General features: G+C 44.4%; 1 protein-coding gene across 3 annotated transcripts in view; it reads right to left on the bottom strand.

The window, feature by feature from the left end:
• The window catches only part of EYA3 (EYA transcriptional coactivator and phosphatase 3), an 860,742-nt gene that overhangs the window by 276,139 nt on the left and 569,229 nt on the right, over positions 1 to 15,374 (bottom strand). For all 3 annotated transcript variants that reach the window (XM_078682511.1, XM_078682514.1, XM_078682513.1), the window contains one exon: positions 6,093 to 6,232. In XM_078682511.1, the coding sequence (XP_078538637.1) occupies positions 6,093 to 6,232 (140 nt within the window). The remainder of the gene's footprint in view (positions 1 to 6,092; positions 6,233 to 15,374) is intronic.

Raw genomic sequence — 15,374 nt, 5'->3', positions numbered from 1 at the left:
TCTGAGACCCTCTTTCTCTCTGCAATGGAGACTGTTCCACCTCCGCAGCTGATGCTGATCCTGGGGAACCCAGTTGAGACCTTAGGACTTGAGACTGGTCCAATGGTTCACTCTCCATCTCCTGCATCACTTGCCCCAAAGGCGACCTCTCCTGCGATCTTGAAGGAGAGATGTTCACTGGCTGCGAATCGCCCCGCTCCCTGGATCTCCGCTGATCCGTCGACGGTGGCTGTTTCGACGCAGACGCCGAGCAGATAGACGCTCTCTCGACGTCGACCGTGCTCTCTTCGACGCCGACCTCGAGTGTCCATGACTATCCTTCGCCATAGAGTGTCCCGCCGTTGAAAGATTCCTGCTCGACGACGACGGAGGCTGCGTCGACGCCGATCGCCGGTGCTCTGTCGGCGACGGAGGGTGCCTCGAGGTCGAATGCCGCTTGTCTGAATGCGACGGAGGCTGCCTAGACGTCGAACGCCATTGACAGGGCGTCAACGTGGGCTGCTTCGACGTCGATCGACGATGTGTCGGCATAGGTTCCCTCGACGCCGAACGACCACGACTAGTCGTCGACGGAGGTTGTCTCGACGCCGAACGCCGGTGGCCAGGCGTTGACGGAGAATGCCTCGACGTCACAGCATGACGATGCTGCTTCGACGTCAGTTGGCTCGCCGTCAAGCTCTTCTGCTTCGACGGTGACCTATCCCTCGACGCTGTATGTAGCGGAGGTACCTTGGATGTAGACGCTGAAGACATCTTCTTCGTCGCCGTCGACTGCTTCTTCGACGCCGATCCCGACGCCGAAGGTGAACAAGTCGGGGCTTCTTTCGACGTCTACCACACCTTTCGACTTTTCTGCTTCTTGGGAGATCTTCCTCTGTCAGAAAGTCCATAAACTCGAATTCTCTCTCGGTCTTTGAGAGTTCTGGATGATAAAACCTGGCAGTGTTCACAGATTTTTGAAGACTGAGAGTCTGGTAGGCACAGGATACACACTGAATGAGTGTCAGTCTTGGCCATCTTCCTTCCACATGAAGGGCATTTGTCAAAGAGGGAAGGCATTTTGACAGAAAAAACACCTTTTTTAAGCCTAAAAAAGGTAGTAGTAGCACCCTAGGTCTAAAAGACGTCGAGTGAAAGCAAAAATTGTAGATTAACAAGAATTTTTTTTGACAGAAAGCCAAAAAGAAAGGGAGCTGTTTCACCAGGGTCCTGACTGAAGGAGCCGGAAAGAACAACTGACCTAACTGTCACCCCTGAGGCATGATGGGAAGCCTGGGGTCATGGCTGCCTTAAAGGCACGGTGCCAGTTTGTTGAAAATGGTTTCATTTTCTATGCTATTGTTTTACAATGCAGCCTGAGAGCTAACAATGTCTATTTATAAGCAATTTTCAGGATTTATGAGTGATTTTACTCCTTAAAACACAAAGTTCAAGGGTTATTTGACCTAATGTGTTTTTTGTTTCCTTACTAATTGCAGTGCATGTATATGTGTTTACATTGTTTTAGCCTCAGTTGTGGAGCTGCATTGGTGTGAGAACAATTATATATGTACATACATATATGTGATATGTGTTTTTTACATATATATTTTTATATTGTTTCCGGGGTCCCGCACATGGGTGGGAATATTCAGTGCTTATGACTATTGATGAGGATCCCTTGGAAGAGAACTGTGAGGTATCGACGGCTGAATTTGTCCGCCCTGGTTTTAGAGACCCAGCCCGGTGTTGTAAAACCATGAAAAAGTCTTTACGTTTCAGCCAAGTCCAGAGAAGAAGAGCCTCCTGGCACAAGGTCCACGGCCCCATCCCACCCTATTACTTGTAGTCCCACATGGCGTGGCATTGTCCGTGAACACCTGAATGAGCCTTCCCTTGCTCATTGGAGGAAGGCTTTCAATGCGAATCAAATCCTCCGATATCCATTTCTCCTAGATGGCCGCCCAACGGCCAAGAGTGACACATCTGTCACCACTGTGAAATGTGGGTGGGGAAGGGAGAGGTGTCTGCTGCCAACCCAATCACTGTTAGCCACCACTGCAAGTCTTTAGCAGTTTTATCTGATATCTGGACCAGGTCAGAGAGATTTACCTGGTGCTGAGCCCATTGGAACTTCAGGTCCCACTACAGGGCCTGTATATATGCCACTGGGCATGCTTTACCAAGAGGATGCAGGAGACCTGGGAACCTAGTAGCCTCAGTCAATCACACCGATATCCAGGATACAGGCTGAAACATTGATATCTTAGCCTGAATATACTGGGCTTGCCACTCATGGGGACACACGTGGAAGTGTCCAGAACGGCTCAGATGAAAGGGAATGTCTGAGAGGGTGTAAGATGTGACTTCAGCACATTGATAATGAACCCCAGCGAATGCAGAAGGTAGTCTGAAGGTTGGTGATGCCTCCAACAGCCAGCCAGTAATTGGGGAGGAGGGGTAGGTGGGGGAAGGGGACATCCCGCAAGATGTCAGTTGACCTCTGCCAGGCGTGATGATGAAACGCAATGGACAAAAAAAAAAGAATAATAAATAATCGCTCTATTAGAACCCCTGAACTCCTCACCTGAGGTGCTCTGATAAAGCCAAAGGGGAGCACATCGATTGAAAGTGCTACTGGCCCACCACAAACCGCAGGTAAATTTTATCGACAAGCAGGCGGTTATAAGGAAACATGCATTCTGCAAGTCCAGCACTATCATTCTGTTCTCTAGAGTCCAGTGCACAGAGGACCTGAACCAACAGTGAGGATTTTGAATTTCTCTTTCTTCAGGAAATAGTTGAGGGTGTAGATCTAGAATGGGGCAGAGGCCTTTGCCCTTTCTTGGTGGGGTTTCAGTGAAGGGGAGGGTGCAACCCCACTGAACAATTTGGAACACTCACTTGTTCACATTTATGGACTGCCAGAGGGGCAGGTGGTGCTGCATCCTGCTGCCGACATGATGCTGCAAGGGCACATTAAAGAGGTGCAGTGGCTGCTAGGCAGGGGCAGACTAGGCAGATCTGAGTTTGTGTCTGACAACACTTGTGGGAGCCACGTGAACAGCCACAAAAGTACTGGATAGTCTGCTGGCTGTGGTGGCTTCGTTGAAACTGATGCATTTGCTAGCCTCTACCATTAACACAGAGAACAGAAAGAGGTTGATGCTAAGTTATGGTGAGTCCCAATAACCAAGGTGGGTGGGAGGTCTGCTGTCCTTTAAGCGCTAGAGAACTACATCTGCCTAGACAGTGAACAGATCTGAGCCAAAGGGCATGTCCATAAGGGATGCTTGGACATCCCCCAAGAAGTCAGTTGACCTCAGCTGGGTGTGATGGAACGCAATCGACAAAAAACAAAAAAAAAAAAAAAGAAATCACTCTTCACAGTGAGTGTGTCCAGTCCACAATAGATCATGCAATTTGCTGCATCCCAGCCATCAGCAATAGCCTGGATCAGGATGTCTCTGAAACCCCAGAGATCATCAGCAGCACTAGCTCGATTAATTCCCCCACTGTGTGAGTGTACCGGCCTAACAGACTAGCAGTGCTCACAGACCACAGTGCAAGGCTAGTGGGAGGGAAAATCCTCTCCAGTTGGCCAGCTTCTTGATTTCCCGATCTGGTGGTGTGGTAGTGAATAAGCAGGTTTGACCTTTGGCATAGAGGCCTGCACGACCAGGCTCCCAGGTGTGGGGTGATGGATGAAGGAAGCTGGATCCCAAGGTCAGAAAAGAATCTGCTGCTAGATGGAGTCTTTTCCAGATAAGGAGTTACTAAAAGTTACTAACTTACTATCCTATGCACAGGAGTACCTGTGCAGGACATCAGTGAGGGCTTTTTTTTTAAGGGGAGGAGTGGTTCCATGGGTGACAACCTAGACTGAAGTACCTCTGTGAAAAGACCACTACGTCAAGAGGGCTTGACCGTCACCGAGGGGAGTGTAAGGTCTAAGACCTCAGCTACCCTCCTCACCACCATGGCAAAGGAAGCACCAACCCCTGTGGCCACACTAGGAGGAGAAACCAAGTCACTAACTGGCGAGGTGTAAAGATCAAGGGCATAAGGCAGTTCCTCATACCAATTATACTCTGCCAAGAGCTTCTCAAGGGGGTCAGGATAGCTATATATCGATCGTCAGATCTGCCCAAGTATATTCTTCACAAATCCTGTTAAATAAAAAAAGGCATTGTCTCTAACCTGGAGGACCTTGGTCTGGTCTGCGCTGAAGTCGACAATTACAATGGGGTCGATGAGTGGTGTTGGTGGTGCCAGGAAAGGCGCCACTGGACCAGACTTTCAGTGAAGGTCATGAAAGCGCAACCAGAGTCGGGCCGATCATGGAATGGATTCAAAGGGCCGACTGGCATTGTGGGAAAGTCCACCAGTGGGAACCCAGCCAGGGCACCTACTGCACCCATGGAACCTGAAGGCGCTCCAGAGGGGTAATTTTGACCAAAGAGGAGGTTTAGCCTCATTGAATTCTTTCAACTGGTGGGGGTCACTCCAGATCTGGTAAATTCTGGGAGGCACGGAGGCAACTCGATAAATTAACAAATTGACCACAGCTGTATGGAGGACAAGCACTTTTTTGTGGAAGCAAAAAACTTCTTCACATTCAAAACATGCACTCCTAACTCCCAACATGTGGATGGAGTCAAAGCCCCTCTTCCTGATTGTTCCAATTGTTTGGGGACTGCTGCGGTGTTAAGCCACACCATTAAAAAGGCACACCTCAAGAAAAATAGCACGGCTGAATATAAATCTCAAAATGACAAGAAAAGGATTCAATATACTTGTAAGCATTTGCTTTTCTGTTAATTTTCTTTGACTGACTTGGGGTTCTACTGGCTTATGTACTTTTATGTTTTGAAGGTGTCCTTCCTAGTTTTTGGACAGACTGACCCTTATCGTGAAAGCTGTTGAACAAGCGTTCCAGAGAAGCACTATTACCCATTTAAAGGGTTAGCACATACACCCTTTCGGCAGGACAGCTAAAAATTCATGCAATAAACTTTTTTGCACAGCCAGTTTGCTAAAAGGGTTTTTCGAGAGGGTATTAGAAGCACTTTTCAACAGCACTGAAGTTAGACATACTCCAGAGGCACTAAACTTTTCTAAATGCCTGGAATGTGCCTTGTATTAAAAACAAATAGGTCACAGTGGAATATACAAGCATGTAACAAAAAGACAAAAAAACTCGTTTTTCTAGCCTCTGGCACGATTTAAAGAAAAACACTAACGAGATTTATATCATCTTACTGAACTTAGTAGTAGATTTATTAACATGTTGTATAGGTGCGCCTGTGGTTCATGGCAACCTAGAGCATTGAACAGACTTTTCATGAAATGCTTCTAATACCACTACCTAAGTGTCCCTGCAGTGCTTAGGAAATCTACCTCTTAAGAATGAGATCGCCATTAAGGAACGCACTTTCTTATTCAGTAAGTGTCCATGTTACCTGTATTCTCTTTCGACACACATACGCACTTTTACTAACAGTCCAATTGTGCATGCATCAGCACAGAATTCAAGAGACCCACTAAGCATTAACTTTAGCATTTGAGGCCCTGCTACATTCTTTCACAGATGAGAAGGCGGTTGTGAAACAGACAGCAGTTATTTAAAAACACACAGTCTAAAAATGATCGCGTTGTGTCACATTGCTTACCTCAAAGAAGGGAAAAGCATGCTTTTAAGTGCCGGTATGTTTTGAAACAAAACAGGACTTTGAGAGCTCTAGGTAACGGCAAAACAGGATTGCTTACGGTATAGAATTTGTGTAGGAGATAACGAATTGGATATCACAAAAAAAGGTGTGATGACTGAATGCACTTTTCAGATGTAAAATAGACTCTGATGCATTGCAAGGGAAGCACTTTCTTAGAGGTGGAATAATAAGTCAGATAGCCAATAGGATGTGATGAGAGAAATACTCCTTTACGGTGAGGCAATATGCGACTGAAAGAAGTGTAAAGCCAATAGCTTAAGCTGACTAACCAAACTACTCTGATTTTAAGAAGACCGACTCAAAGCATACTCTTAGTAAATTGTGAAGAATAAGTTAAGGGAGTACCACTCTCAAGTGAGAAACTAAAGAACGTTCACTCACTTCTAATTCACTCTCCTGTCCTGAAGATGCTTCTGTTTTCTTCACCTTTCCTCTGTTTTTCACTGGAAAAGATTTCTTAGACAGTTCATCGAGCTCCTTGCTGGGTGCTGCGTCCGTTTGAGACAAACACAGGGCAGAATCTGCTGACACAATCAGACAACTGATTTCAATGATTTGCATAAAGTTTTTTAAAAATTCACCGTAAGGGCACTTTCTAGAGTAATCATGCATAAAGAAAAAGAAGTCCATTCTATTTGTACATCCAGCACTCCTGGCATACATTTACATCTTTACTAATTCTCACCAGAGGCATAAAATCAGCATTTAATAAAGTGTTTTGGAACCTATTCAACCTTTAATTTAAAGACAAGAAAATGTTACGAGGCTAGCCTTCTATTTTCCAGTTACTTTAACCTGCCTACTCCCTTAGTTGGTGCAAAAGAATTTCCTGTACAAACAAATAGAATACTTACATTTCCTTGTAGTTATTGCATTCTTTTCAATTGAGGTTCATTGTAAGAAAGTGGGTTTCCGGTTGAGGGTAGTGAAACCCTTCTCAAGCAGTAACCACAATTAATCTTGGGGTGAAGTCTCAAGCAAAACCTAAATTAATCTGTGCTCAACCCTCGGGTAACTTGCCACACAGCAGTAATGCTTAACTCATAGGTAATGTGTAAAGTATTTGTGCAACACCTCAAACAGTAACAGTGAAAACGCATAAAAAAAGAAGCCCACAACTGATCGTTATTTTAAATAATTAAAATAAGACCTAAACAAAAAAAATTCTATCAGTACAACAAGAGATATACAATTTTGAGGATTTTAGTAAACACAGTATCAAAAGGAGTAAAGCACCAACTGTGGATATCTGCCACCACTGGCCCGAGACAAAGTCACAAGTTCAGGTCGAGTGCAATGGAGCGTGGCTCGACTACAGGGACACAGTTAGGCCAGCTGAACAAAGTACCATCTATCCTGGTTTGCAGAGCGTTGTGAGGATCTGTGTCAAAGATGCATTGCTCAGCTTAAGCGATGTGGCAGTTTCAAGATGTCTAGCTATGCCACTGGGGATGAGTCACACAGTTGAGGTGATGTGTTGGTTCTGAGGAGTCACGATGCGGAATCCGGCGTGGTCATCGAGGGTGTCGTCCAAGAGAGATATGAGGGCCTGCGCTGAGGATGCATAGTACTGCAGCGCTTCCAAATGGGATGCTTTAAGCAATGCAGGTTTTAGTGTCGGGTCCAATCCACACAGCAGCAGAGATGTGCCAATTCTGCTCGCCACTGAGAAGAGGAGATGTATCAGTTACATTGGATCTACAGGCACTGAATGGTTAAGGCAGGAAAATGCCAACTTTCTAAAAAAAGTGTCATTTTCGAAACTTATTTTAAATCAGATTTCACCATAAGTTAGGATTTTAAATTGGGATTCCAAAGACACCAAATAAACTGATTACCTACTCCCATTAGGAATAAGATAACTCCAATGTTATACAATGGGAGAGGTAGACCTTGCAGTAGTGAAAAACGAATGTAAGAGTTTTTTACTAACAGGACATGTAAAACTTAAAAGCACATATCCTACTTTTTAAATAGATTGCATCCTGCCCTCTGGTCTGTCCAGGGCCTTTCATAGGGGTCACATATCATTAATATTTCAATCAAGGATTTGTAGAGAGCAGCAAATTACCTGTTGGGGTCTCAAGGCACTGGCATTGCGAACTGCCTTGTGATGATCTGTTCATTCTAACAGCCTGGTCTTTAATCCTTCCCTGAACTGCTGGAGCAATAAGGCTGTCCTGAGGTGCAGGCGAGGTCATTCCAAGCTTTGGTTGCCAGGTGCGAGAAGGAGCGGCCTCCACTGTTGCCTTAGCAGATCTAGGTGGTGTCTGCGAGGAAGATCGTAGGTGTCTAGTCAGTTGGTGGAAGGTCAAGCTTTTGTTGATGTATGCTGGTTCTTCATTGTGCAGGGCTTTGCATGCGTTGGTCAACATCTTAAACTGGCATCCATCTTGGATCCGGAGCCAATGTAGCTTCTTGAGGTTGGGTGGGATGTGGGTATGTCTCAGGAGGTCAAGGATGAGTCTGGCCTCTGAGTTTTGTGTAGTCTGTAGTCTCTTAAGGAGGCAGGTGTTGATTCCTACATAGAATGTATTCCCGTAGTGCAGCCTGCTGGGGACGAGCGCCTGCATGACTGTCCTTCTGATGTTGACTGAGAGCCACCTGAAAGTCTTGTGGTGCATGCGTAGAGTGTAGAAGCATACAGACAAGACTGAATCTACTGGTTTCCAAGATGATGTCGAGGTTACAGGCGTGATTTGTTGGGGAAGGGACAAGTTCAGCAGGCCACCATGCACAGTACCATGGAAAGGTGTTGTTCCAAAAGATAAGTTTTAGGAAAGAAGAGAATTAGCACCAGGTTTTGTGCATATTTCTAAGCATCAAACTAGACGTTGTACAAACTGACTAAATACCACTGTGAATTGTCATGATATATGTTTTCATTTTATTATTATTGCATTGTTATTTTTGGAATAAGCGACCAGACGGAAGGCGCATTGTTTCTGCGAAATACCATTCTATACAAGAAATTCCACTTCACTGATGGTGACTCACACCCATGGCGAATTGAAGCAATAAGCGTATCATCTACTTCTGTGACAAGTTTCATGCTAAGTGATTTATGGTTCTATCGGACATAGAGTATCTTCGGCAGGGGTCCATCAGCCACCTTTATCTTCATATGGAATATCGACATTAGAAATCCCTATTGAAGGAGATTATCCTATCCTGTAGTCCCCTAAGTGGAGACATAATTATGAGTGGACGGCTTTGTTACTTGTTCCGGCATTAACCGTCGCCAGAGGCACTCCTTTTGGTTATTTACAGTAACCACTAATGTGACAAAAATACAGAATTCCTGAGGCAGGCACACGCCGAAACACGTTGAATGGAATTTTGGTTCTGTATATGAACATTGATTAATGAATTCTATTATGCACTTTTTGTATTCTGTCTGCACTGCGAATTTATTTATGTACAGAATAATGATTGTATGAAGAATTATTTATTGTGAATTTGATACTGGGAAAAAATGGGGAAAAAATTTGAAAAAATATTCCCAAAATAACAATGCAAAAATAATAAAATGAAAACATATATCATGACAATTCACAGCGGTATTTAGTCAGTTTGTACAACGTCTAGTTTGATGCTTAGAAATATGCACAAAACCTGGTGCTAATTCTCTTCTTTCCTAAAACATAGTTTCCTTGCTAGGGTTTATCCTTTTAGGCAGGGGCCCCCTTTGTTACACCGATAGTCCTTAAAGATAAGGACTTCCGTCTTGTCCGTACTGAGCTTGAGACAGTTGTCCATCTAGTCGGCAACTTTAATCATACATCGGTCAAGGTTGACTCTGGTGGTGGAGGTATCTTTGGACGATAGGATTAGCAGGGTGTAGTCGGCGTAGAAGATGCAATCTGATGGTTTTGCCAAAGGGGTCATGTACGTGTTGAAGAGGGTGGGACTGAGGGACAATCCCTAGGGGATGCCACAGATTACTCTGAGGGTTCCGATGTGTAAGGTTGGAGGCTGATTCTCTGGGTTTTTCTGGTGAGGTATGAGGAGATCCATTTGAGGGAATCTCCCTTGATTGCCAGGTGGTGGATACTCTTCATCAAGATGAAGGGGGACTGTCGTATTAAAAAGGAAGGTTTGGACCAGGCAAAAGCTTTATTTTGCCAGGACGAAATGGCAGCCTAACTGCACACAGACTGCAACAGCAGGCCTGAGAAATGTCTAAAGGGCTACATAAGTGGGCGGCACAATCAGTGCTGAAGGACCACAGCAGCATTTAAATTACAGGCCCATGGTACACGTAGTACCTCTTTACTAGAGGCTTATAAGTAAATATGCCAATTAGGGATGAGACCATGTTACCATGCTTTAAGGATGGAGCACAAGCACTTTAGCACTGGTTAGCAGCAAAGCCAACAAAAATGGGATCAGCAAAAAAAAGAGGAAAAAGGCAAACAGTTGAGGGGAAGACAACCTTGATTGACCAATTTAACATTCATTATTTGGATTACGCATCTGGGTTTTCGGCCATGTTTCATTACCTAATGATACATGTCTCCATCTAGGAGGATATTTCTGAAAGCAGATCCTCAGAAAACTAATTTGGCTAATTCACCATTAGATCGCCCAGGCCACATTTCCCAACGAGACCAGAACAGACAGACCCCTGACAGAAGACAGCACTAACCCATACTATCCTTTTTATGGCCTGGCTTGACAGTGTCTCTGTCGCCATACAACTAGGTGATCATTGTTAAAGAGGGGCTTTGCCTCAGCCAGGAGTAAGTTTTGATTTAATGAAAGTTGTGTGCTTCCACAAAAAAAGTGCTTGCCCTCTGCACAGCTGTGAAAAGTTTGTTTATTTATCCGGCTGCCTGAGTTTACACTTTCAAGCGCACACACACATGGCATTGGAATGCTATTTAAGTGTCATAGATAACTAGATAGTTCATGGTATTTTATCTGGCAGCAGCACAGATGTGAGAAAGGTAGATCTTAACCTACCTGGATTTTTAAAAAAATCTTTTAATCGCAAGTAAAGCAAACAATAAGAAAAGTGAAAGTCAAGAATTCACACAATGCAGCATTAAGACACATTTAGACAAATTCAGATCCCCTACAGCCTCCAAAGCCCCTCGATCCTCCAACTTCCAACCCAGCAAAATCACAAGGCAAAATTTGGATCTTCTGGATTAAAACCAGGTGCATCAACGGGGGCATAAATCCCACCACCTCTGTAATTGTTCCACTGCCTCCATATCTTGGCCCATTTCTGGGGACTGCCTCTGCTTTCGTACACCACTCTTTCCGTAATCATGCACCAGTCCATGTCCCGTTTCCACCTTTTCAGCTGTGGAGCTAGTTCCGCTCGCCACATACGTGCAATATTGAGTTTGACCACCATCAGTACCAGTGTCATGAAGATCTGATCCATACAAGCAAGGTCAGTAGCCTCTCAAACATTCAGGAGACACCATTTCACGGAGGCCTCCATATGCCCCCACATACATGATTTAGACAGGAAAAGACCGTCCCCAAACAGTGCTGAAGTACTGGGCACCTCCATAATGGCATCTGTGCAGCTTTTTCAAATGGAATAGACAAAACCTAGATCTTATGGCAACCTCACAGGGGCCAATCGCCGTCCTCCAGGCCCCTAGATCTCGCTCCCACTGCTCCTGCAACTGAATCATGCGGTCAGGTTAATTATTTATCAGTTTAAGGTACGTAAGGGAGATTGCTTTTTTAGGCATGTGCTCGTCCAGGAGTCAGTCCTTGAGTGGGGAAGATTCAGGGAGGTCCTCAACCTTCTGCAGTGCGTGCCATATTTGCAAACAGAATGTTTCAGTGGGGACCAGTTGATATTAGTTGAATAAATCTGAGAACAGGATCATTCTTCCCTTTGTTCATAGGCCCCTACCCCCAACATAGAGAGGTAAATCAGGTACCATTTATCAAAGCCTCATTGTTTAGCCAATAACCTCAACTGTGAAGTATCCCACAGGGGCGTGGCTTGCGTGATTTTACCACACCAGCCTAGTGTAATGACTGTGGTGTGCCAGAGGGTGAGCATAACCGCAGTTGAAGTAGAAAAAGTCAGGGACACACTCCTCCACAGAGGGCCCCGTAGAAGGCCTCCCGGCTGAATGGCCATCTTATCCAGCCTATAGGCCAGTTCCTCTCTGGGGCGGCGAACCCACTGGTTAGAGGCGACAAGCTGTGCCACCTAGTAATACCTCTGTATGTCAATAAAAGCCATCATCCATCATAACAGCTACTGGTCTACTTCTTAAGGGTTATAGGCGCAGGACCACCATCCCAAAGTAGTGTACAAGTCTCAATTTGATCTCCTGGAAATAAGATGTCGGGACTGAAAGGGCGTATTCTGTAACACATACAGGAACCAGGGTAGGGCAATTTTGAACAGGCGGCCTTTCATAGAAGCAAGAGAGGGAGGGACCTCTAATGTCTGACGTCCCTCCCCAAACATGCCAGTGATGGCTTCAGGTTCAGAGCGTAAAAGACGCCCGGGTCTCTGGTGACATAGATCCCCAAGTACCAGAATCAATCTGTGGCAAAAGAGAACGCACAGTCACTGGGTAGCCTTGGTACCCATCCGTGAAGGAGGCATAGTTGGGATTTATTCTAATTAACGGTGTAACCCAAATATCGACAAAACAAAGCAAGTATATTCATGAGACTGTCAAGTGTAAAGTCTAGATCTGCCAGATTAAGCAATATGCTAGCGGCATAGAAGATGATTCTATCCTCCTAGTCTTCCATGCAGCTCATTCCTCTACCCAGGTGGTCACTTCTGATGAAGGCAGACACCAGCGCCAGGGCAAAAATGAAAGTGGAAAGTGGGAAAGCCCTGTGGCGTACCACACCGAAGCCGGAATACCGCATACGCGCTCCCATTAACCACAACCTGGGCAAGGGGTTTAACGTAGAGGAGTCCAATCCAGGCCATGAACCGTGTGCCGTACACCATTCTGTCTAGAACCTCAAACAGAGGGTCATTCAATGGTGTCAAAAGCCATTTGCTCATCAAGCAAGAGGATAAGGGCATCTTCCCGAATTTTGTCTGCACAGCCTAGGATCCCGTACAGTCGCAGCAAGTTATGAGAAGTATTCCTCCCCGGCATGAAACCGGATTTGTGTGGGTGGATCAATGACTGGATCACCTGAACCAACCAGGCCAGTAATTGACTCTGATATGTAGATAGATATGTCACTAATGATATTGAAACGTAACGCCATTCTATTTAATGGCGCTTGGTACCAACAAACATGTGGACCTGCGATGGGTTCCAGATTTGCGTCGTCTTTAGCCTACCTTTTTATGGGCTGGTTTGAGGTGGTGCATATCTGGGGCCCATCGAGAGCAGTGTAGCAGGACTTTGTCTATTATGGACGGTATAATAATTATGGCCTTCTTATTTGGACTGGCAGCTAGGGGATCTGCAGACATTTTTGGAGTATATGAACAGTAATGCGTTTAATATGGCTTTTACTATGGCGCAGAGTAAGGATCGGATTGTCTTCCTAGACATGGAGTTGTACATTGATCAAGGAAAGATTAATAGCAGGACGTATAGAAAGGCCACGGCCTGCAATGCACTCTTGCATGCAAAGAGTTCACATTCTAAGAGCCAGATTAATGCTATCCCATTTGGGGAAATGCTCAGAGCACACAGGAACTGCAGTAATGACATGGAGTTTGTACTTAATGCTGAAGATATTGAACAACGTTTCCTAGCTACAGGGTAGAGTAAAGACATTATCCCGAGGGCCAACAAAAGATTATTAAGGCTACATTGGCTCGATACCCTCAAGGAAAATGGAACGGACAAAAAGACCTATTAGATTGGTGACAAATTATCATCCATGGTCACACAAACTTTGTAGCATACTGAAACGTCATTGGCATCTATTAAAAACAGATCAAATACTGCAACCCTATGTACTAGCACACCCAAGTATCACACATAGAAGGGGCAAAACCATAAGGAATCTGGTTAGTCCTAGTTACCCTAAAGTACAGATGACTAGGAATACTTGGCTAAACAAACTGAATGAGTGGTCGTTCCCCTGTGGTAATTGGAGTAGGTGTAAAATTACGGTAAATGGAATTAAGGATTTGAGTACAATGGATCCCGTAGGTTTCAGATAAGCACGCCTATTGACTGCATGAATATGTTGTTTATGTGATTCTATAAAAATGTATGTTGGCAGTACAATACGCCCACTTAAGGAAAGCATAGCAGAACATTTTCGGGCTCTTAAAAATTTGGATGAGATACCCAATTTGAAGTCATGCAAAAGAATGTGTTGCGCAAAAGAAACAACTTGGTTTTAAGTTTCATGGTATAAATTCTTTAAAATCTGGTGTAAGGGGAGGCAAACAGGAACTTATGCTAAGCCAATGTGAGTGAGGCCCGTTGGATTATCAAATTACGTGCTGCTGACATGGGTCTCAATATTTCTAGGGCAGTTAAGGTGCAACCTTACCATAACTCCCCCCTCCACTCCCCCACACCCCTCCCTTACCCTGAAAGTAATTAATGCTCGCTGACCCCTCCCTAGATATATTACTAGCCAATTATATTACTGGTGTCAAGGTAAATATTCTTCCATTTCTGAATATCACTATGATCATATATACAGATTGATAGCCTGAAATGGAACAACTTGGAGATAATTACTCAAAAACGATTTCACATGCTCTGCTTTCTGCGAAACATGGTATACTTGAATGATACCTCAGTGTAGCCTTCCATTCTAGACAGCTGACTGGACATATATCACTTATGACCCCCTTTTTTCCTTTCATTTTCTTCTGAATTTAAAATCTAGTTGCATTACTAAAAGGTATTGAATACAGCGTGTCCTATCGTACTTCAAGATGGCGCCTACACTTTTATGCGGGATATAGATAAATACAGACACAGCATGCAGTTTATACAGTGATACCATATTAAGGGATATTTTCTTTTAGTTGTGATGGATATAAATAATATTAATTTCCTACAAAGGAGTTTAAATGAATTCAGTCAAGCATGTTTTAGACTCTGGCTGGTTAACTTTAAAGAACGATGATACTGGGGTCAGAAGTACAAGATGGCGGCCACAATCGCAGACACTGGTTAGTCCGTTCTCCGGAACGGGCGGGCACTCACACACTTCCTGTATTTTGGGACGGTAGGATTTGCTGCATGCGAGAAATGCCGATACTTTTTTCTGGAGTACTCGGTCTGACAAAAGGTGAGATATTGCTCATCTCTGGAGCTATATGTAACAAGGAATGGTCCTTGTCAATTATGCACTTAATAACTTAGTGATCCTGATTTCAGATGGTCTTTCTCCTGTTTGTCTACCTTACTATGAACGCGGTACTTTGTGTCACACTATGCTTGTGACGTGATTAAGAATCTTTACTCTTAGTTGTTAGTCTTTCAGTTTACTTTCAGGTACGAGTGGTCATGAAATGGATTGGTATTTTAAAGCTTTGGTAATTGTAGAATTGTTCACTTATGTGACCTCGCACGTGTGCGAATATACATTATACAGAAAACTCTTTGTGTGTTGTTTTGTGCTACCTGGCATCCTGTATTGTTTGTTTCTTGAGATTAGGTGCTATGGTATTGACCGGCAGTTAAATATTAGAGCAAGAAACATATATGACCTTAAACTTGCGTCCCT

This window comes from Lissotriton helveticus, chromosome 3_1 (assembly GCF_964261635.1).
Source record: "Lissotriton helveticus chromosome 3_1, aLisHel1.1, whole genome shotgun sequence".
Taxonomy (NCBI): Eukaryota; Metazoa; Chordata; class Amphibia; order Caudata; family Salamandridae; genus Lissotriton; species Lissotriton helveticus.
The sequence above is the reverse complement of the archived record's forward strand: the minus strand, read 5'-3'. Positions and strand labels throughout refer to the sequence as shown.